Below are 24,352 nucleotides of genomic sequence, written 5' to 3'. Positions count from 1 at the left end.
CCACACCCCAAGAGCTCACGCTTGCCTTAAACAACATAAAAAAAAGTTCAAACAGCTAATATAACCCTCAAAATGGATCTTTACAAAGTGTTCATCATGCAGTATGTCTAATCGCGTAAGTACAGTGTTTATTTTGATGTTTACATTTGATTCTGAATGAATTTGAGGCTGTGCTCCGTGGCTAACGGCTAATGCTACACTGTTGGAGAGATTTATAAAGAATGAAGTTGTGTTTATGAATTATACAGACTGCAAGTGTTTAAAAATGAAAATAGCGACGGCTCTTGTCTCTGTGAATACAGTAATAAACTATGGTAACTTTAACCACATTTAACAGTACATTAGCAACATGCTAACGAAACATTTAGAAAGACAATTTACAAATATCACTAAAAATATCATGATATCATGGATCATGTCAGTTATTATTGCTCCATCTGCCATTTTTCGCTGTTGTTCTTGTTTGCTTACCTAGTCTGATGATTCACCTGTGTACATCCAGACGTTCTGCCCTTGTGTAATGCCTTTCATAATGTTGGGAACATGAGCTGGCATATGCAAATATTGGGGGCGTACATATTAATGATCCCGACTGTTACGTAACAGTCTGTGTTATGTTGAGATTCGCCTGTTCTTCGGAGGTCTTTTAAACAAATAAGATTTATATAAGAAGGAGGAAACAATGGAGTTTGAGACTCACTGTATGTCATTTCCATGTACTGAACTCTTGTTATTCAACTATGCCGAGGTAAATTCAATTTTTGAATCTAGGGCACCTTTAATACCTAATGTGTCAATTAAAATAGACCAATTTTTATGTGTGCGTTGTTAGCTGAGCAACATGCTAAACAGAAACACCACAGGCTTTCATGCTAATAGTATATGCTAATAATTATAGAGTCACAAAACCACACACACACACACACACACACACACACACACAACACAAACACACTCCTGTTTTCTCTTTAGTTCGTTTAATCACTCTGAAACATGAGAGTGTTTAAGAGAGGTCATAAAAACAACATACAGCCTTACAACTGAGAGAGAATTTGGCCTTTATCTTGAATGTTCCTGTGTCATGGTTTTTAAGGTCTCTTTTATCTGAGCCGAAAACAAAAGCTGGATCTTTGGTTTCGGAGGCAGGAAGTGTGTGATCAAACAGAGACGGCTGGTGTAAGACTAGATTTCTGGGCTTCACCGTTGGCGATTAGCTTATCTGCAAGGCGTAACTGCTGTGTTATTCTTCAGCGTGATAACGGTCTGATTTGCCTCTCTGATGTTGCAGATATTTCCCACAGTATCATATCCTTGACATAGAGCTACACAGGGCTACTTAAACACTTCACAAGTGGCTTATAGGCAAAGAGGTTAGCATCTGAGTTCTGTTTTGGAGTAGGTTTTGTCTTATTTCTTCCCAGTATTCATTTTTAAACATCCATAAGAGAAGATAAATCTCAATATATCAAAAGAAAGAACAGAGCCACTGCTGTACCTTAAACATTTTTATTTACTGGTTGTAGTAAAATAGGCATTATTCATTGTTATTTATATTATTGTAGTATTGGAGTGACCAAAAGACTCTCTCTCTCTCTCTCTCTCTCTCACACACACACACACACACACACACACAATCCATTCCTATATATAGTACCTAAAATGCTGCCTTTGGAGGGCACTGAAGTGTTTAATCATTATCAACATATATTTTTAATAAAAATAACTCCATAAATGAGTTCCAAATGACACAAATTCACAAATCTGGCCCAGATCTGCCACACGTTGAATGGTGGCACTTGGGCAGATCACTCCTGTTTGCCAGATCTGAGCCACAAGCAGGCCATTGCAATGCCACATGACAGCCAAGAGCAAAGAAATAAACCAGAACTGGACCTTATCTGAGCCACAAAATCTTTATGTTATTTATAGAATCATTTCAGTATTAACAAGCTTGTTAACAAGCAGAAACACTGACGTAAAGAAGAGAACAGAAAAAAAGAGCCAAACAGAAACACAAGAGCTACAACTGACTTCAGCCACAGCTTTAGATGAAATCAACTGAAAATAAAAGAAGACATTAAATCTCTCAGATCTGATTAAACAACTCCACAAACATCATTACAGCTTAACATATTACTAACCACTGACTTTATTTCTGTTAGACATCTACAGAAGTACTTATTGAGAATTAACAGAAGTTTAACACTCATGTTTGTTTGATTTGAAGTCACCATAATGGTGACTGGTGTTTCCAATAGTTGGACTCTTAACTCTTATAATATGTTTGTCTTATCTGACTGCAGTGACTGTGTTTGTCAAACACATTTGCCACATTTCCAATGATGATTTTATAATCGTTCGAAAAATATGAATATAGTAATTGTATTTTGCCATTAAAGCATTTAAATTACAATCCCTGTTTTACTGTAACATGTTTCAAAAATCAGTTAAAAATTTGAATATAAAAACCATGAGCAGAAATAATAAACTACTATGGCAAACACAGATATGAGTAATCAGCGTAGGAATCGTAACAATTTTGACAACAAAATATTCAGACAATCAGGTCAACTCTGGACATCACAAAAAGCTACTAAATGACAGAACAGAAACCACAGCAAAAAATAAAAGCAAATAGTTGGAATTAAAGAAAATAATAGAACAATTCAGTGGCATAATTTATTCATGCTGTGATGCATGCTGGGAGTTCTATACTATTGTTCCCAGCATGCATCACAGCATGACACTTTTCATTGTCATCATTGTTGAGATTCGTGTGCTGATTCTTGATGTCTTTGTGTGTTATCTTATGACAACTTTTTGTGTGTGTGTGTGTGTGTGTGTTTTAATCGTCAAACTGATTTCTGAAACATAGTGTGATCTCATATTGCAATAAAAGGGTTAGTAATATAAATGTATTACACTAAAAAAAATGCTTTTCTTGTTTAGTGTTTTGTCTTGTTTCCAGTCTAAATATCTAAAAATAATCTTAAATCTGAATGCTTTTAATATGTAAGTTAAATGTATTATAAAGATATTTTTTTGTTTTCTGGGAAAAAAAATATCAAAATTAAGTGAGTTTTTGCTTAAAACAAGCAAAATTATCTGTCAATGGGATAAGAAAAAAATCTTTTTTCTTGTTTCTGTCCCCAAAGAAATAATTTGCAAAAAGCCTCGGATCGGGCCACATCACCAACTACTCGTCTGGCATGTGTAATACATTTTTATTAATTTGCGCGAATCCATGGAAATGGGGATTTTTGATAACATTGTCATCTGTACAAAGAAAAAACTTTTCCATTTTTAGTACATCGTTGTTGTGTAAACATACCTTTAGTGTTAGTTTTTCTCTTGCTGCTGAAAATGTGTTAGCTGTGGCAAAAATAGCAAGGGAAAATGTGGTCAGGTGATGTTGACAACTTGATGCTGAAGAGATTGTCATTATCTAGTGGTAATCTTACACAATGTTTTTTTTTGTTTGTTTGTTTGTTTTTTGACCATGTAGATGTAATGTAGTTAATTTCAACTTAATAATAGTCTGTTATAAAATGCATTGCGGCTTGAAGCATGTCACCATTGTTGAGATTTATGTTTCCACGTAAGGGGTTCTATGGTTGGAAAACTGTTTAAGAAGCCCTGCAGTGGTCAACCTGAAGCTAAGCAGGTTTGAGTCTGGTCCTATGTTCACCTGGGAGACTGGGTAGCTGTGGGAAGTGCTGTTAGAGAGGCTGGTGGGTCCTAATGCCCCAGTACAGTTGAAATAAGCTGTACTGTATAAAGGGTGTCAACACATCACATACTGCCCAACGCCCCCATACAGTAGTCATAAACTGTACTGAAAAACGGTGTAACCCTGGGTCAAAAATAATTCTTACATTGTGCTGCTTAATAGTTGTGGTCAACCTGTGATACTTTTTTCATGATTCATTGATGAATAAAAGGTTAAAAAGAACAGAATTTATTCTAAATAGAAATCTTTTCTAAAAATATAAGCCTTTATTATCACTTGTAATCAGATTAACACTTACTGAATAAAGTTATTAATTTTACTTTCAAAAAAGAAAGAAAAAAACAACTTACTGACCCTAAACTTTTGAACAGTAGTGTTTCTATGTTGAAAAGATTATATATTGTTATGAAATATTTCTAACCGCAGAAAAATGTATGCATGTCTGTAAACTGTGCAGTCTGAACCGCTCCAAGCAGGATTCAAACCCAGGTCGCTGACATGGAAGGCGGGCACACTAACAGAACACCAAAGACCTTAGTTTCTAGTGCAACTTTACCTGCACAGTTTTCACTAGCTGAATAAAACCTCTAGGTTCTACTCACACCCCCTCTGAGTGGGACTTGAACCCAGGTTGCTGGCATAGGAAGCAGGCACACTAACAAAGAGGCTAAAGCCCTGGGTATACTTCTCATAAAATAATCAACCTGACCATTACTGAAGTCTAGTAACAGAACAAAACCAAACACCATTGAAATCGAGTAACGAAACAAAACCGGTTGTCTTTGAAATTTCATAAAGTAACAAAATGACCATCATTGAGATCACATAGCGGGAAAAAACGTCTGTTACTGAAATCTTGTAACTGAATAAACCTGACCGTCATTGAAGTCTCGTAATGGAACGAAACCAACCATCATTGAAATCTTGTGAAGGAACAAACTTACCGTCATTGAGATAGCCAGATAAAATCGTCCGTAAATGAAATCTCATAACCGAATAAAACAGACGTCATTAAAATCTCATAAGAGAATACACCTGACTGTCATTGAAGTCTCTTAGTGGACTGAAACCAACCATCATTGAAATCTCGTAGCAAAACAAAACCGGTTGTATTTGAAATCTCGTAAAAGAACAAACTTACCATCATTGAGATCACATAGCCGGTCAAAACAGACCATCACTGAAATCTCGTAATCAAATAAACCTGACCATCTCATAAAGGAATGAAACCAACCATCTTTGAAATCTCACGAAGGAACAAACTTACTGTCATTGAGGCAGCCGGACAAAATCGTCCGTCAATGAAATCTCATAACCGGTAAAACAGATGTCATTAAAATCTTGTAACCGATTAAACCTGACCACCATTGAAGTTTCATAACGGAACAAAACTGATTGACTTTAAAACCTTGTAAAGGAACAAACTTACTATCATTGAGATCACATAGCCAGTCAAAACAGACCATCACTGAAATCTCATAACCAAATAAACCTGATGGTCATTGAAGTCTCATGACAGAACAAAACCAACCATCAATGAAATCTCGTAAAGGACCAAACTTACCATCATTGAGTTTACATAACCGGACAAAACCGTCCGTCACTGAAATCTTGTAACCGAATAATAAAGACTGTCATTGAAGAAAACAACCATCACCAAAATCTCGTAACAGAATAAACCTGACTGCCATTGAAGTCTTGAAACAGAACAAAACCAACTATCATTGAAATCTCATAACGAAACAAAACCGATTGTCTTTAAAATCTTGTGAAGGAACTAACTTCACAAGATTTTCACAAGGAACATCTCATAAAAGAACAAAGGAACAAAAACCAACTGTCTTTGAAAACTGACTGTCAGATCTTGTAACTGAACAAAAGCGATTGTCTTTGAAAGGTTGTAAAGAAACAAACTTACCATCATTGAGATCACATAGCCGGTCAAAACAGACCATCACTGAAATCACGTAACCGAATAAACCTGACGGTCACTGAAATCTTGTGACAGAACGAAACCAACCATCATTGAAATCTCGTAAAGGACGTCAATGAAATCTCATGACCGAATAAAACAGACATCATTAAAATCTTGTAACCGATTAAACCTGACCATCATTGAAGACTCGTAACGGATCAAAACCGATTGTCTTTGAAATCTCGTAAAGGAACAAACTTTACAAACAAACATTCAGATACACAGCTGGTCAAAATAGACCATCACTGAATTCTTGTAACCGAATAAACCTGACGGTCATTAGAGTCTCGTGACGGAATGAAACCAACCATCATAGAAATCTCATAAAAGAACAAAGGAACAAAACTGACTGTCTTTGAAAATTGATTGTCATTGAGATCTTATAACTGAACAAAAGCAATCGTCTTTGAAATCTCGTAAAGGAACAAACTTACCTTCATTGAGATCACACAGCCGGTCAAAACAGACCATCACTGAAATCGCATAACAGAATAAAACTGATGGTCATTGAAGTCTTATGACGGAATGAAACCAACCATCATTGAAATCTCGTAAAGAAACAAACTTGAAATCTTTGAAATCTTGTGAAGGAACAAACTTACCATCACTGAGAACACGCAACTGGACAAAACCAGCCATCACTGAAATCTCATAACTGAGTAAAACAGATGTCATTAAAATCTTGTAACCGATTAAACCTGACTGTCATTGAAGTATCGTAACGGGAAAAAAAACGATTGTCTTTAAAATTTCATAAAGGAACAAAACCGACTGACACTGAAAATTGATTGTCATTGAGATCTCGTAACTGAACAAACCCAACCATCATAGAAATATTGTAACGGACCAAACCGAGTGGCACTGAAATCTCGTAATGGAACAAAACCAACCGTCATTGAGATATTATAACCGGACAAAACCAGCCGTCACTGAAATCTCATAACCGAATAAAACAGACATCATTAAATCTCGTAACCGAATAAACCTGACCGTCATTGGTGAAATCGAGCACTCAAAAATAATTGAGGAACTGTGAAATTTGGATACAAATATCTTTACCATGGTTTAAAATCCAATGTATAGTAGACTGATTATTATACTGATAATAATCAGTAATCAATATGTACACTGATTATTGAGAAAATATTGAAATTTTATCAAATTAGTATCAGGCCGGTGCTCTGGTGGTGGTCAAATCCTTAACAACTTTTAATTAATCTCACACAATTTACAACAATAGTCAAAAATATAATGTTCCACATGTTTGTGAACATACCTGAAAACGATGCATGCGATTATTCTTGTCGAGCCCTGCTCATAAATACCAGTTAAAGTTAAAGTTAAAAACCAGATAACTTTTAACAAACATTCTATGAACGTTACTGGATGAATGTTTGAGAACCTTGCCAGAATGTTAGCAAAAGTTCTGAGAACATTCCCTGTTTTCCTGGAAATCAAGACAAAAATAAATAAATAAAAAAAAAAAATTCTGTGAACCAACCTCCAAGAAGGGACTATTGTAGACTGTAACTTTACTTTTAAGAGTGTGGAAGAGTTGATCCCATTGCAGTGTTTTAGATGAAGTGTGAAGTATGGTACTGAGAGTCTCTCTGTGGACTCACCACTGGGCTGTTTGTGTGTATTTCATTACCCTACAGTGCAAACTGTTGACAAACCACATGCTATTGCAGTGCATGAGGAATGTAGGTCAGGCACAAGTAAAACTAAAAGTCTGACCTGTTCAGGCCCTCTGAAGTTCAAAAACAAAGTGGCCAAAAGTCAAGCTTCACAGATGTACTGCCAAGCACTTGAGAACACACTCACTCATACATACACTGCATCGCCTCAGCAGTTGTCATACATGCATATCCACACGTATATTAATTTCTGAGGTATTTGTGAGGGAGAAAAGTTTTTTTTTTTTTTTTAATGCAAATGCAAAAAATTATGTGATGATAAAACATGTTTTAGTCAAGCAGTGATGTTAAGTTCCCAGAACAGCAGAGAGTCATTTGACTACGATTTATTAGTACCTGTCAAACAAATACCACCTCTACCTTTGACGACATTATCAGTGCACCCTTTGTTACATCACATGCTACTGGAATAAGGTGTGTCCATCAAACACACACACTGTTATCTCAGTTTAGATACATCTGCAGTTACAGGTAAATCTACTGGGTGTGTCAGTGCTGAGATATAGTTCATGTGTTCTGGGGGAGAATGTAAAAATCCAGAATGTTTTCTGTGGGGGTTGTGTTTAGGGTTAGGGGATAGAATATACAGTTTGTACAGTATAAAATCCCTATAAAACGTGTGTGTGTGTGCTGTAGGTCAAGGAAAAGATGCATGTTTCCTCTTAAAATTTCCTGGGAATGAGTCAGAGAGGAAAAAAAGAGTGAAGCGTGGGTGAGAGAGGGGAAAGGTCTTGCACTAATGGGTGTAAATTGTTACTGTCATCTAGGAAATTGCCGTAAAGCCTATTGAAGTAATAATAGAGAAGCTACAGTACCAGGTGTTGCACTCACACAACACACCCTGGCAGACACAAACACACTTAATTTCTTCATAGGGATGTAACCTGGAGGCTACCACCTTCAAAAGTGGTAGTCAATATGAAAATGAGGTGAAGTAATAGTAACGCAACATTTCTGACAAACCACAACAAGTGTACATGTATTTTACACAAGACTTGACTGTGAATAACATGTTTTTAATAGATATGTTTTTAAGAGACTGTTTAAGTGACAAGTAAAGCATCCCACCACAGTTTGCTTTTACCAAATACCAAATCCATGATACCACTATAATAGCAAAACATTGGAAAAACACTATGCAAATTAATAGCGTAATTAATTATTTTAATGTGCCCAGGGCAGTTGCTGTAAAGCAATAACCATAAATACCAGAAAAAAACAACTGTGCCCCATAAAGTCCATCCGTTTTGGGAAAGCTGGAGAGAAACACTAGGTACATGCTAAAACAAGGTGCTAAAACACCTCTCTGAATGGCATGTTGAAAGTTGACCTGGGCAAAAAGTTCCCACAACACACAGACATGATCATTAGTTAGTTCATTAGATCATTAGTAGGCCGGATGGAAGAGGCAAATGAGCAGAAACATGCAAAGTACCAGTCAATTTAATTGATTTGAGTTTGACCAACTTAATTTAATTTGTCCAAAACTTAATTAAATTAAGTTGCTCCAACTGAATTTAATTTGTCCAAAACTTAATTAAATTCAGTTGGAGCAACTTAATTTAATTTGCCCAAAACTTAATTGATTTGAGTTTGACCAACTTAATTTAATTTGCCTAAAACTTAATAAAATTAAGTTGGACCAACTTAATTTAATTTGCCCAAAACTTAAAAAAAAAGTTGCGGACAGCAGCTTTGTGTTCAAAATTTACAAAAAATATATATTGAGAATGTACAACATGAATCCATTTTTTTGGTCTTATCCTGAATCATTATGGTACACTTATAATAAGTGTTTATATTCAGACTATTTCAGACCAGACTGGTAGGACCCGCCGCAGAGTACTCTGTATATATCAGTTTAATTTAATTTAATTTGCCAAAAAACTGAGTTTGACAAACTTAATTTAATTTGTCCGAAACTTAATTAAATTGAGTTTGACCAACTTAATTTAATTTGTCCAAAACTTAATAAAATTCAGTTGGACCAACTTAATTTAATTTGCCCAAAACTTAATAAAATTGAGTTGGACCAACTTAATTTAATTTGTCTAAAACTTAATAAAATTGAGTTGGACCAACTTAATTTAATTTGCCCAAAACATAATTAAATAATTTGCCTAAAACTTAATTAACTTGAGTTTGACCAACTTAATTTAATTTGCCCAAAACTTAATTCAATTATTTGCCTAAAACTTAATTAAATTGAGTTGGTCCAACTTAATTGAAACAACTTAACAAAAATAGATTTTTTTTTTTGTTTTAATTATGACTTTTTATGTCAAAATTATATGATAATAATTATTTATACTTTTTATGTAATAATTATGAGATAATAAATATGAGTATGTCATAGTTCAGACTTTTTATTTCATAATCATTACTTAGTATCTCATAATTTTGACTTTTTATGTCATAATTATGATTTTTTCTTATGTTGGTTTCTTATATTGGTTGTCCATAGCAGGTGTAAACAGGATCTCTGTGTCCGCACAAGCCCAGACTGATGCTGATTTGAGGATTTGCATGGATGTGTTTGTGTTGGGGGGGGGGGGTACTTTAGGCATGTCATTGTAACACAAACTAGTTTTCCCACACTAATTGCGTGCATGTGTGTGATAGATGGCTGCCATATAGCCCTGAGCTCTTTAGCCTCTGTCATTCCTTCAAAACCTGCCATGTCTCTTTCTCAGTCTCCTCACTGCATGGGAAGACTGGCAACTGTTTGAAGAGAGGTGGAAATCATCTTAATACAGGGAATGAGTCTGACATGTTTTCTGTGAAGTGACTTTTTAGTGATCCATTACTACTGTCTGTTTCTGTGAATCTGAGACGTGAATGAAGGCTACAAACCAAAACTGAGACAGACACTCCCTCTCATTAATCTTTATTTAGCGTCTTATAGTAATCTAGTTGGTATATATGTCGTCTCGACACACTGTGGGGGAACCTGGCATGCTCTTGGTGGGATTACTTGTGGAGTTACAGTATGTGTGTGAGGGCAAATTCTCATGGGAACTGCAGAGACTCTGGCCTGTTTTAACAAATGCAGCGTGTTTACCACACATGCTAATTAGAGAGAAAGCCTGGTGTCGAAATGAGTGGGAATGCTGCATTGTGAAGGATATTTCAGTCCCACTTCACACACAAAGCTCAGAGGATTGGATTTATGGACACGTTAATGGAAGAGTTCACCCAGAAATGAAAATTCTGCATTATTTTCTCACACTCATGTCATTCCCAACACATAGGTTGTGGGGTTTTTTTTCTGTGGAACACAAAAGTTACATTTTGATAAATCTTCACGCAGCTCTTTTCCAAACATACTGGGAACATTCTGAAAACCAAGAACTAGTGTTTACCAAACGTTCTGGGAACCAAAAGAGCTGCTTGAAGATGTTCCTACATTGTAAAAGAGTTGAAATCAGTTGCGATTGAGTTTTCCTGTAATTCCTACAGTCATGTCAGTGGATCGGAACTGTGTGGAACGATCTTGCATTTAATGTTGGAGTATCAAATCCTCCGAAAGCTCCACACCCTATCATTAGTGTCTTTAAACAGATAAGACCCAGATGCTGCACATTCCGGGCATTATAAAAGATAGTTGCAGACTATAATACAAACAGCATAACACAGTAAAACTCAAATGCTCTGTCTTCCATGTCAGGTATATATACCATTACATGTATGTTTATGAAACATCTGTGCAGAGCAAAATGCAGCAACATGTTGTTACACAGGAATGAGACACTGAGAAACACACAGAGATTGTAAAACAGACAGTCAACTTTGTTTTCAGATAGTGTCATGTCAAAGCCACAGTTTTGGCTTTGACTAACTTAAAACGAATTCATAGTTCACACAATAACCTGAAACACGTTACTCACTGTATAGGATACTGCATCATATGTTGTAAGCAGTTCACTAGTATTCCCATCCAAACTATTGCTCTTCACTTTTAATGTGCAAGAGTAATCCTGTGATCACTGACATGCTTAAATAAGGCTAAACTATATGTGAGTAGCTCCCTCTGCTGGTGCTTCATAGGCGTGCCAATTTTTCCCCAAATGAAAACAGTTTGATTGATTTTCTCTTGAACCACTAAAATTACACCACATGAAAAAGTAAAAAAAAAAAAAGTCCTGTAATTTGAGAGTTTAAAGCATTACTTTAAGGATAAAATCAAAATTTGGAGCAGCTTTAATAAATCTACATTTGTGTAAAAAAGTCACGCCAACTATTATTACTATTAAAGGATTAGTTCACTTTCAAATTAAAATTTTATGATAATTTACTCACCCTCATGTCATCAAAGATGTCCATGTCTTTCTTCAGTCGAAAAGAAATTAAGGTTTTTGATGAAAACATTCCAGGATTATTCTCCTTATAGTGACTTCAATGGACTCCAAATGGTTAAAGTCTACACGACCCCAGACGAGGAATAAGTTTCTTATCTAGCGAAACGATCTGCCATTTTCTTAAAAACAAACAAAAAAAAATAATAATTATATACTTTTAAACATAAATGCTCATCTTGAACTAGCTCTTTTCTGCTTCTTCTCTTATTCCTGCAGTGTAGACACTGCTAAGTGTATTACTGCCCTCCACAGGTCAAAGTTTGAAGTAATTGTTATATACTTGCACTAGCATATTGTATATGACAATTTAGTTCAAACTTTGACCTGTGGAGGGCAGTAATACACTTAGCAGCATCTACACTGCTGGAATTCTAATAGAGAAGAAGAAGAAGAGAGCTAGTTCAAGACGAGCGTTTATGGTTAAAATGTATAAAGATTTTTATTTTTATTTTTTAGAAAATGACCAATTGTTTCCCTAGATAAGACCCTTATTCCTCATCTGGTATCATTTAAAACCCTTTGAAGCTGCAATGAAACTGTTATTTTGACCTTCAACCATTTGGAGTCCATTAAAATCTATTATAAGAAGAAAAAACCTGGAATGTTTTCATCAAAAACCTTAATTTCTTTTCGACTGAAGAAAGAAAGACATAAACATCTTTGGTTACATGGGGGTGAGTAAATTATCAGGAAATTTTAGTTTGAAAGTGAACTAATCCTTTAGTAGAGAAAGAAATTTCATTAATTTATAATTTGTCTTGAAGTAGTTTTTTTTTTTTTTTTTTTTTTTTTTTTTTTAAATAATAGTGTAATACAAAACCCAAATGAGCGACCTAAAAGCAACTTTAGTAAGGAAATGCTTCCTATGACTTATATATAAATTTAAATGGATAGATTTGTAATTTATATTTTTAGGCAGGACAGTTCTCGGCTACCTAAGCATCTATCGCCAGGACCCAAAATGGTGGCGGCCTGAGTAAAAGCAAAAGGCTGAAGGTGAGTGAATAATATTAAATAATACGCGCATTTAACACTTTATCATCTACAGATATTTCATTTATCAGCCAGCGTATTTACTTCTAAATATAGTAGTGTATATATATATATATATATATATTGTAGATAAACGAGACCGTTATACAATATTACTGTTTCTAAAGTGTATGAAACGATTAACGTTACTTAACACATACAAGTAAGAGAAGGAGGAAAGACCCGGGCAAGTTGTCACTCTTCTTTTTAACTGCAATGAATGTGATGTCAACTCCTTAATTTAACCGTATCTTCCCACTGGTCTGGCTTTAGTTTATTCATGTGTTTCATGTCTTTTGGTGTCTATAGACATGAGTAAGCTCCGGAGCTTTTGGCATAACTATAAAGTGCTGATTGTTATGGGCTCTGGCCTTGGGTTGGTTCACTGGGGTTGGTACTCGATCAAATCCAATCCACTGCTGAAGAAGAGCAGGGAGGAATATATTCCCGAGCCGGGCATCGTGTCATATATCGCTCCGTCCCCGCCGCCTCTGCCTCCTCTACCCGAGAAGAGTAAAAGGAGAGAGACCAAAGCCAAGGAGTAACTGCAGCTGCTGCTCAAGGTGGGATTATATGTTTTACGTTAACTGATAGTTCATACTGATAATTCTGTCATTAATTACTCACCCTGAGAAGTGTTTCTGTCACCGCAACCTTGAACTCTAACTGTCATTGTGCTGCAAAAATATTCTTCAAAGTTTTTGTTTCCCATGCAAGTAACAAAGTCATACAGTTTTGGAAAGAGATGAGCGAGTAAATAATGAATTCATTTTAACTGACTCACACATAAGTGTGTGCAATTTGTTATCAGTCACTTGAGTTCCTGTCACTATTTCTAGTTTACAAAAGAGTATGAAATCATGCTGCTCTTTCCTCTGATGAAACGTGTGTTTAATCTTATCTGTGAAGTTTACAGGATTTTCTTGATAACGTCAGTTTTGGTCAAAGCGTGCAGTGTGTGCAATTTTTATGATGGCACTTCACTATTTATACAAGGCAAAAATCCCATAGCATGTCTAAACACCGTTCATTATGACCACCTTCCTAATATTGTGTAATACAGCCCTGACCCATCGAGGCATGGACTCCTCCAGACCCCTGAAGGTGTGCTGTGGTATCTGCACCAAGATGTTAGCAGCAGATCCTTTAAGTCCTGTAAGTTGTGAGGTGGAGCCTCCATGGATCGGACTTGTTTGTTCAGCACATCCCAAAGTTGCTCGATTGGATTGAGATCTGGGGAATTTGGAGGCCAATCAACACCTCAAACTCGTTATTGTGCTCCTCAAACTTGTGGCAGAGCGGATTATCCTGCTGAAAGAGGCCAGAGCCACCAGGGAATACTGTTTCCATGAAAGGGTGTACATGGTCTGCAACAATGCTTAGGTAGGTGGTACGTGTAACATCCACATGGATGGCAGGATTCAAGTTTTCCCAGCAGAACATTGCACAAAGCATCACACTGCCTCTGCCAGCTTGCCTTCTTCCCATAATGCATCCTGGTGCCATGTGTTCCCCAGGTAAGTGACGCACAGGGCCATCCACTTGATGTAAAAGAAAATGTGATTCATCAGACCAGGCCACCTTCTTCCATTGCTCCGTGGTCCAGTTCTGATGCTCTCTGTTGGCTCTTTTGGCGGTGGACAGGGGTCAGCATGGGAACCCTGACTGGTCTGCAGCTATGCAGCTCCATACACAACAAACTGATGCACTGTGTATTCTGACACCTTTCTATCAGAACCAGCATTAACTTCTTGAGCAGTTTGAGCTACAGTAGCTCGTCTGTTGGATCGGATCACACGGGCCAGCCTTCGCTCCCCACGTGCATCAATGAGCCTTGGCCGTCCATGACCCTGTCGCCGGTTCACCACTGTTCCTTACTCGGACCACTTTTGATAGATACTGACCACTGCAGACCGGGAACACCCCACAAGAGCTGTAGTTTGGTCCTTGTCAAACTCGCTCAAATCCTGATGCTTGCCCATTTTTCCTGCTTCTAACATCAACTTTGAGGAAAAAATGTTCACTTGCTGCCCAATATATCCCACACACTAACAGCTGCCATGATGAAGAGATAATCAGTGTTATTCACTTCACCTGTCAGTGCTCATAATGTTATGCCTGATCGGTGTGTGTGTTATATATATATATATATATATATATTTTACATTTACATTTATTTATTTGGCAGACGCTTTTGTCCAAAGCGACTTACAAGTGAGGAATACAACAAGCGAGTCGTCATGACGAGGCAAATAGACAAGAAGTGCTCACAATACAAGTTATAGGCAGTGCTCAGATTATCCTAAAATACAATAGAGAGGGATTAGAGGAAGTGAAAGGATAGGAATAAGGTTTTTTTTTTATTTTTTATTTAAGATGAGGTTAAGTGCTCACAAAAGAGATGGGTTTTCAGCTGTCTTTTGAATATTGCCAGGGATTCCGCATTCCGGATGAAGGCAGGAAGATCGTTCCACCAGCAAGTGAACAAGAACGTTCTGGAAAGTGATTTTGTGCCTCTCTGTGATGGTACCACAAGCCTTCGCTCCTTTAATGAGCGCAGGTTTCTGGTAGGAGTGTAGACTCGTAAGAGTGAGTGGAAGTAGGAGGGTGCTGAGCCTGTGGTGGATCTGTAAGCAAGCATCAACGCCTTGAATTTGATGCAAGCAACAAGTGGTAGCCAGTGAAGAGAGATGAAGAGAGGCGTGACGTGGGCTCTTTTGGGCTCGTTGAAGACGAGACGTGCTGCTGCGTTCTGAATCATTTGTAGAGGCTTGATTGAGCCTAGAAATGACCAGAGCCTGGACCAGAAGTTGTGTTGCATGTTCTGTTAGAAAGGGCCTGATTTTCCTGATGTTGTATAGTGCAAATCTGCATGACCGAGCTGTCTTTGCAATGTGGTCTTTGAAGGTCAGTTGATCATCAAAGATTACTCCAAGATTTCTGGCCGAATTTGACGGGGTAATTGAGGATGTACCTAGCTGGATGCTGAAATCATGATTTAGAGTCGGATTGGCAGGGAAGACGAGAAGCTCAGTCTTAGCCAGGTTGAGCTGTAGATGATGTTCTTTCATCCATGCCGAGATGTCTGCCAGACAGCTTGAGATTCGTGCAGCTACTGTGGGATCAGCATAGTTCATTGAATCTGATTAGACCGTTAGCATCACGCTTAAAAATGACCAAAGAGTTTTGATATTTTTCCTATTTAAAACTTGACTCTTCTGTAGTTAAACCGTGTACTAAGACCGACGGAAAATGAAAAGTTGCGATTTTCTAGGCTGATATGGCTAGGAACTATACTCTCATTCAGGCGTATAATCAAGGAACTTTGCTGTCGTATCATGGCTGCAGCAGTGCAATGATATTACGCAGCGCCTGTGAGCCCCTGCTTGCACAGGGAACGTGCCTTGCAACCATGGAGACGTATGTGAGAGACGCTGCGTAATATCATTGAATGTTTAATTATATAAATATGTAAATATTTGTTATATAAAATGTTTAATTTTATTATCATTTAATATAATTTTCATTTATTTTAAGTTTTATTTACAAAGAGAGAATATTGACTGTCATCTTTCACTCAATAATACATTTAAAAATAAGAATCATTCAAGTAAAAAGGTTTGATGCATTTTTTTTCCCCATTTAAAATTTGCACATCTACCATAAGACTTTTGATATAGTGGGTTTTACTTTCATCAAAATATAATGACTAAATGAGCTGATATAAATTGAGTTAACCTTTTTAGATATTCGTAAATTAGAGATTAGACCCACTTCTTGTTGAGCAGGAAAGACTAAGCAAACGTCATTTATTGAGTCAGTTCATGAGCGCCACATCCCAGTTCATTCTGTTGTTCAACTTGTTTAGCACATTCAGTAACAGGATGTCCAATCAATGAAATGCTTCTTGACAGCCTGACATAAGTAGCTTTCGTAGAATTTCTTAGTGATAAAGTGCCTGAAGTCATTCATTTTCAGCAACTGTTTGTGACAGAGTTCGACTTTATGCAAATAACTGAAGATAACACTTTTATTGATTAGCCTTTTCTTTCCTAACCATTTGCATTTGCAGGTCCTCTTCTGAAGACATTAGTGTACAACGAGGACAGAGAAGATGAGAAACCAGAGCTGGCTAAGGAAGAATTGGTTTTGGGTTGCAGGTGGTGCGTTTGCTGGTATCCATTTCGGCACATGGCTCCTGCAGAAGGCGATGAAGAGTTCGGTGCGCACAGAACGGCAGATCAAGAGCAAAACTGCTTCAGAGGAGTAACAGCAAATGATGGCGGTTGTGTGTGGTTTATCACAGTTAATACAAGTGCTTTGTTGTCTGTCTGGTGACAAATGAAAATTACACACTCTGTTTCTGATGCACAAATCATTTGAAAGTAATTAAATTTTCATTTTAATTCTGAAGTTTAATCTGTCGCCATGAAGCATTTACTGAGTGCTTCATATTGACCACATTCAACGAAACGCTTCGGTGGACTTTGAACAGCAGCTTTGCTCAGTTTGCGTTTAATGTTTGAGCACCAGTGACACTTGACCGGTTATAATCATTTATGACTGATGGATTGATTTATGACAAGTCTGTGCTCAAATGGGAATATGTATATAAATGATCATTCTCCACTGTACAGATGTAAACATAGGTTTTAATGGTGTATTTAAAAAAATAAATACAAAACATTAGTAATGTCCCCTTGTGTGATATTTGTGTGTGAGCAGAACATGTGGTAACAACATCAGCACTGCAGTTCTTGTTTAGCTCGGGGCTTCAACTTGTTTTCATGAGCTGGAAACTTTGTTTTTCCCTTTTAAGATTTTGTTGCTGCTGACTTTATTATAGCAGGAAAGGGATCACAGCCTTTCTTGATTTGGGGTAATCTTTAAATTTCTCCAAGTAATACCTGTGAAGAAGATGAGCAGACATTTACTTCCAGGTTGTTAGCATAAGATAAAGACATAAACCTTTATTACTTTACTATAATTTTATCATAATTCATAATGAAACTTTGTGTGCGAGATGAAGGATTCTCGACTGATTTAAAAAGTCAGTCACCATATAAATGTTATTCTAATGTCATGTACGCTAATAAATATGAGTATAAATATTTAAATTAAGCCTTTTATCAATATTTTTTGGCTTTGAATGAATGGTTTATTATAATATAATATTATCAATGTTTAAAATAAATAATTATAAAACACTATAATCAATAGCCAAAAGCAGATATCTTTAGAAGGCAACATTTTGGAACAGCCTTCACACCTGAGTGTGCCACCGTAGGGCACTGACTGGATTTAGGAAGAAAGTTTTGGAGTTGTTGGAGCACCTGTGATGGTGGTAGGCACGTGGCCCAATGGAGCAGATGGTGAACAGAGCAAAGGAGAAAGCAGGAAAGGACCAGCTGGCCACAGCGTACCCACACCATTCAATGATCTCCCCAAAGAAGTTTGCACCAGAGACCAACTCAAACATTCCTCCTAAAGAAAACCATGCAGATGTTTAATGTACAATTGAATAAGAAATAAGTTCAGTCCCACTCAGAGAAATCTCAAGAAACCTTTTTAAAAACACGTCTGAGTCATATTTCACTCCAAAATCAAAATAAAGAAAAAAAGATGTATGCATAATATTGTTTTTTATTTATAATTATTATAAGATTATACATTGTTAATATGCAAAAAATGATTATAAATTAAATTATATTTATCATTTTATAAATACACTATTATGTATTATAAAGAAATTTTATATATATATATATATATATATGTATATATATATATATGCATATATATTTATATACAGGTATATGTAATTTTGTATAGATATAGTAGATATTCTTTTATAAATCTAGTTCCATTATTTTATATATATATATATATATATATATATATATATATATATATATATATATATATATATATATATATATATAAAATTTAAAACAATTATATATATGCATAATACACATTTATTTTATAAGAAATATAATGTATTCATTTTTATTTAAATTTAATAATTTAATACATTTTAAATATAAATCAATTTAAATATTACATTTTAATATATGTATATATATATTAGGGCTGGGCAAGTTAACGCGTTTTTATCGCGTTAACGCATTAATTAATTAACGCCGACTCAACCACGCGTCTCAACCAATGAAAGCATTTGTTGTGTGCCAGCGCGAAAAAGAAAATATCTGGTGCGGACAGAAAAATGGAAAAAGGTACCCAATGCTTATCACTCAATAAAAGAATCAAATTGCTAAGTGTTTTTGAACGTTTTGATTTCGTTTGGTTTAATAATTAACATTACCTTTGCGAGTCTGACTCTCACTGCGCTCGTGAATTAGCAGAACTTGACGGGGACATTCAAATGCTTAACAAACGCTTCATGTGACCAACAATTCTGTACATGTTTATTAAAGCATACTGTGTGGAGATAAACAAATGAGCCCAAAATATGAATGCAGCACATTTATATCTTAAACGGTTTCCTCTCGTGTCATCTCAAGAAAACGCTTAATGCACTTAGACTGATATTAAAGATACCAAATTCTATTTACAAATAAAGCACATGCAGAAAAACGGATGACACCAAAATATAAACTTTCAGTATCACTTAAAATGTAACCATTTTATAAATTTTCTTCATAACGGTTTTATAAAGGTAGCTTAGTGTGGTTGTCATTTGTTAAAATAAATATAAAAATACAGTGTGTTCGTGTCCGTCTGTCCGCTGAATTTGACCCATAATCTCTGATTCTCCTCATCTGTGATCATGGAAAAGGGGAATTACAATGACAACAATTGTAGGCCTACTCAATATGCTCGTATAAGCACCATTTAAACGTTTCCAACAAATAAATGAATCGACTTTTCTCAGTGTGTTAATTACATAGATTTATTTGGATATTCATACGATGATATTCATATGATGGCTGAAGCAGCAGTGAGCGTCCAGCGTGCGACACGGTAAACAGATCAACACTGTAAACGAAATCCTACAAAACTTCAGTGAAAAAATAAATAAAATGATCATGCGATGCGATAAAATAGCTTCTATTCCATGCAAACGATACTATTAAAAATGTTAACGTTCCACTTAATGGCAGAAACAAAACAAAAGGTAAGGAAGAATCCGTATTAATTTCAGTACGAGTAATAGAGGGCGACCCTGTCAAAATGGCGGCGCTGCCCCGGCATGCAACGAGGTGTGACGTCGGTTCGTATTCTCTATTGCACTTTTGTTCATACAGCAGTACTTTGAAAGAATAAAATTACGCAATACACTACTTTTGATTTCATTATTGAATTTTGCGCATGCTGCGATTAATCGCGATTAATCGCAGAAAAATCATGTGATTAATCACGATTAAAATATTTAATCGTTGCCCAGCACTAATATATATATGACTTTCTTTTACAAGAAATAATTTTAAAATAATTTATATATATATATATATATATATATATATATATATATATATATATATATATATATATATATATATATATTCTTTTATAACTATATTTCTATTTAGTATTTTTTATATAAATTTTAAAATAATTTTATATATATATATATATATATATATATATATATATATATATATATATGTTTATTTTATAAGAAAAATATTTTATATTACTATTTTTTATTTAAATTGAATACATTTTTATTTATTGTTAATTTAATTAATGTAAGTATATATAAAATAACTTGTGCAATTAAGTTTTAATTAGATTTATTTATTTATTTATTTTTTTTCATACTTTTCCCCACATTAATTCATAAATCAGTTTGACCTTAACACAGCTGAGTTAATCATAATCTAATACTGACCTCTAGGTATTTTATAGCTGACCTCTCCTGGTTTCCTCAGGTTTCGTAAAATATAGTCACTGTGGATGTTGATGGCCATTCCAGAGAAAAACATCAACACACCTGGAAGAAACATTCATTTCATCTGTGTTTTTATGATCTGTAACCAATTAAACAGCACCATTCAAATGAATCGCGTAGTTTATCAAAAAAGATTGGTCACACTTTATATTAGGTGTTTTCACTTGCACAAAAATGTAGATGCACTTATTGTGTTCATGTTGTATTGCAAACACTTGTGCTGCTATTGAGGTGGATATGGGTCAGGTTAGGAGAGGTTTGGTGGTAAGGGAGTGTTAAGGGGTAATTATAGACGTAATTGCATGCAGGTATTTTTTTTAAAAATATAAGTACAATGTAAAACGCATTGTGTCAAATAATTAATTTAAATAAAGGCATTTAATATAAAGTGGGACCAAAGGATCTAATGGTCTATTAGCACCATGTACCAGTTATGAAGCGTGTGTCTCTGTGCCATTCGGTGTGGTACTGAGTGCAGTGGAGCATATAGTGACCCTGCAGAAAGCCATTCACACAGCAGAAGATGACCGCACTCACCACAATGTGGAGAGGAGACGGTCTGCCTTTGGTCAGTAAGGAGTACACAAAGGTCCTGCAGAACAGCAAAGGTTGTGATGAAACAGTCGCCACAAAAGTGATTTTCCTTCATTCCTGAAGGATGTTTATTTCAGCTGGGATGTGACTCTACTCTATTGTGCTGTATCAGCACAGACTTCCAGGATATGTTTAGAAAAATCTTATGTTAAGAGATTTGAATTGATAAGACTGATATAGCACGGTGGCATTTCCTGTAAATAAGATCTTCTCAGCAGATATGTGGCTTAAAATAGATTTGTGGGCAATAAGCATGCAAGAAATCTGGTTGGTTTAATTGAATGCAAGTGCAGTTATGTTATGCATTAAGTTTCAGTAAGATACTGCCAGTCAAAGACTATAGAATAAGACAAGATGTATCGTTTTGAATGGGAGAAAGTGCAACGCGCAATATGGCGGAATAAGTCCCGCCTTCTAAATATCGTATATCGATTGGTAAATATCAATTGGTAAAGTCATCGCGTCACTGCAGCGGCCATTAGAAGTAGGGATGGGCGATATCACTTATTTTGTTTTCGATACGATACCGATGCTTTCAAGGCCAATATCGCCAATATCGATACCGATACCTCTAATATGAACTTATAGATTTTAATATTTATTCAATTACTGAATTACTTAGAGTAAAATGGGTTATGATACCCACTTAACATTTATTATCGATATATCAATACTTCATATTGATCTGCCCACACTAGTCAGAAGCTCCGGTTCCTATAGAAACAGTCAGAAGCGCGCCTCCGAAACGAGACACATGGGATGCACATTTAGCTTGATCCAGGCTGAAAAAATATATTATTTTGTAATGATTCAAGCTTTTAGAAACAAATTTAATAAGAGACAGCTGTTGTCAGATTTCATTGGTGATTTCAAATATGAAATTTAATCGAAAGCTTGGCAAACAGCTTTGGAGAATTTGATGTTTCCCCATTCAAAGAGATTGGAGCTGCACTTGAATGCCCAAGAGGCATTTCAAAGATTAAAAAGCTTATTTTTTCAGGCTAGACAAGCCAATGCATGTGAGCCATAGACTATAAAAAATGTATGAGCGGTCCTATGCGAGAGGCTCAGGTTTCTATGGAAACCGGAGCCTCTAACTGCAGCTACAGTGATGCAATGACTTTATCAATCAGCGATTGGCTCTTTTACTCAGAAGACGGGACGTATTGTGGCCTCACCCATCAATCATTAATGTCCTGCAGAGACCTGTACTTGCATATTCTGCATTGCAGTTTCTCACATTCATAACTAATAGGAGTGAATAGTCTTTCTATAGCTATAGTCTTTGGCTCAGATCAGGATAAAAAAAAACTGTATTCTTCCAGCTGGCCAAGTTAATGAGGATGTGCATTTAAAAATAAATAAACAAATAAATTGGATTGTTTATTATTCACATCCATCTTCATGTGAAAGCAGCAGTAGTCATTGCTTCACGTGTGACAAAAAGATGTGAATGTGATATTTGCCTTTGATGCTGTGCTATGAGAAGAAGACAGTTGACCTCATTTCCTCAATGGTGCTGTTACAAAACATGTTCCCTTCCTTTCCATTCTACTGAACTTTAACTGAAAAAGAAGCTACTTCTGCTTGTACACAGTTATCTAGAAAAACTGTCTAAAAACATACACATTTAACATGTAACTTGACTAACTGTACTGCTTATACTAAAGTATTATGTTTGATAGTTTGTACTTTAGACTTCCAAAGTACAAAGTACATCTGCGCAGGTTATCACGACTTCCTTTTTTTATTTGCCCAATGTTTTATTTGCCAAATGATGCTGAAATTATACCCACTAAAGCAGGATATTTGAATTATAGTCACTGCAGTGTAAATGTGGTCAATAACAGATTATAACAGTATCTTCAATTGCTTGACTGTTATAAAATCTTTTTATCTTTTAATTTACTTTTAAGATTTTCACCCATTACTTATACTCTCAGTGCATTTTACAACTTATTTGGACATGAAGACTTTGATAGTGATTATACTTCATGCACTTTCCTATCCCAAAACTGAAAAACATTACAAAACCAGTTGAGTAATCTGATACATGTAGGCAAGTGCATTCTTGTTTAATTTAAATGGCCAATATTATGTTTCAGTAACCGACAAAATGCTTCTCACATTCAATTTCCTTGTCTGTATTAAAATGTTGTGCTTGTTAATATTGTTGACATTAATGCATTAATCTATATGTGAAATGTTATTACCTCTGAAAGTAGTGCAAGCAAAAGGTCCAGAGCAGTAAATGCCTTCCTATCCCTGGCAAACTTTCTGTCGTTAAAAACAACAGCACAGGAACGAGGAATGAAGGAAGTTCCTGAATAAACCAGCCTGCCCTGGCTGGAACCATAATCCCAGGAGATTTTGTGTCCACGTAACGTCCGTACGGCGTGTGCGTTGTCATTTGCCGCAGGAGGTAAAGTAATCCACCGACTACAAAAGCCCAGCTGCCATAGTGAATAGTGTTTTCCTGGCAAATCATTGCTGCTTTGTTAGGTTTCTCAATGCTCTGCAGTGTGTCCTTCTCACTGTTTTGTAGGAACCCAGCCTCATGTAAAACCCTCCCACCACATTTTATTGGTTCTACAAGAGCAAATAAACATCTGAAGTCAATGAGTGATGGCTATCACACACTGAGAAGCTGGGATCCTGTGAGTTGTCCAATGCTCCTGCATTTTCTGAAAGAACTAATGAAATCCATTGGTACGCTCTCAGAAAAAAGGACAAAAGCTGTCACTGGGGCAATACCCTTACTCTTTCAAAATATGTATAATTTAGGGTACTAATATGCACCTTTTAGGGGTAAATAAGATACAAAGGGATATAGCTTTTTAAAGAGTACCACTGCAGTGATAGATTTTTTTTTACCCTTCATTTGCAGTCATATAATCTGGGACTTTTTTTTGCAATTTTGACTTCTGCGATTTATTTTGTTATATATACATTAGAACAACACGTTAGACTTTTCTGAAATCCCTGTGTGTTGTTTTATGTGATGTTTTCTAACCACACCAGAAGAAAGAATGTATTATACCCAGAAGATTC

General features: G+C 35.8%; 1 protein-coding gene across 2 annotated transcripts; it reads right to left on the bottom strand.

The window, feature by feature from the left end:
• Positions 1-17,560: 17,560 nt before the first annotated feature.
• On the bottom strand, positions 17,561-23,822 carry srd5a2a (steroid-5-alpha-reductase, alpha polypeptide 2a). Of its 2 annotated transcripts, none has more exons than XM_067404622.1 (5): positions 23,515-23,822; positions 21,136-21,299; positions 20,648-20,749; positions 18,062-18,276; positions 17,561-17,699 (listed from the first exon to the last, which is right to left on the bottom strand). In XM_067404622.1, exons 1-5 carry the CDS (start codon positions 23,787-23,789, stop codon positions 17,679-17,681), a joined length of 777 nt encoding a protein of 258 aa, XP_067260723.1. In that variant the 5' UTR covers positions 23,790-23,822; the 3' UTR covers positions 17,561-17,678. The 2 variants fall into 2 exon arrangements, with proteins under 2 accessions (XP_067260723.1, XP_067260724.1); XM_067404623.1 differs by having other exon boundaries at positions 17,564-17,699; positions 18,126-18,276.
• Positions 23,823-24,352: the final 530 nt, after the last annotated feature.

The sequence above is a fragment of the Chanodichthys erythropterus genome, chromosome 12 (assembly GCF_024489055.1).
Source record: "Chanodichthys erythropterus isolate Z2021 chromosome 12, ASM2448905v1, whole genome shotgun sequence".
Taxonomy (NCBI): Eukaryota; Metazoa; Chordata; class Actinopteri; order Cypriniformes; family Xenocyprididae; genus Chanodichthys; species Chanodichthys erythropterus.
This window is presented reverse-complemented; position numbering and strand designations above follow the sequence as displayed.

Bases quoted from the DNA above. Each gene is read 5' to 3' on its own strand.
- srd5a2a (XM_067404622.1), bottom strand. From the start codon at position 23,789: ATGATTTGCCAGGAAAACACTATTCACTATGGCAGCTGGGCTTTTGTA. The intron at 20,750-21,135 runs GTACATGGTGCT...TGTTTCTTCCAG, and splicing joins AGACACACGCTTCATAACTG to GTGTGTTGATGTTTTTCTCT. The intron at 18,277-20,647 runs GTCAGTATTAGA...GGTTTTCTTTAG, and splicing joins CAGCTATAAAATACCTAGAG to GAGGAATGTTTGAGTTGGTC.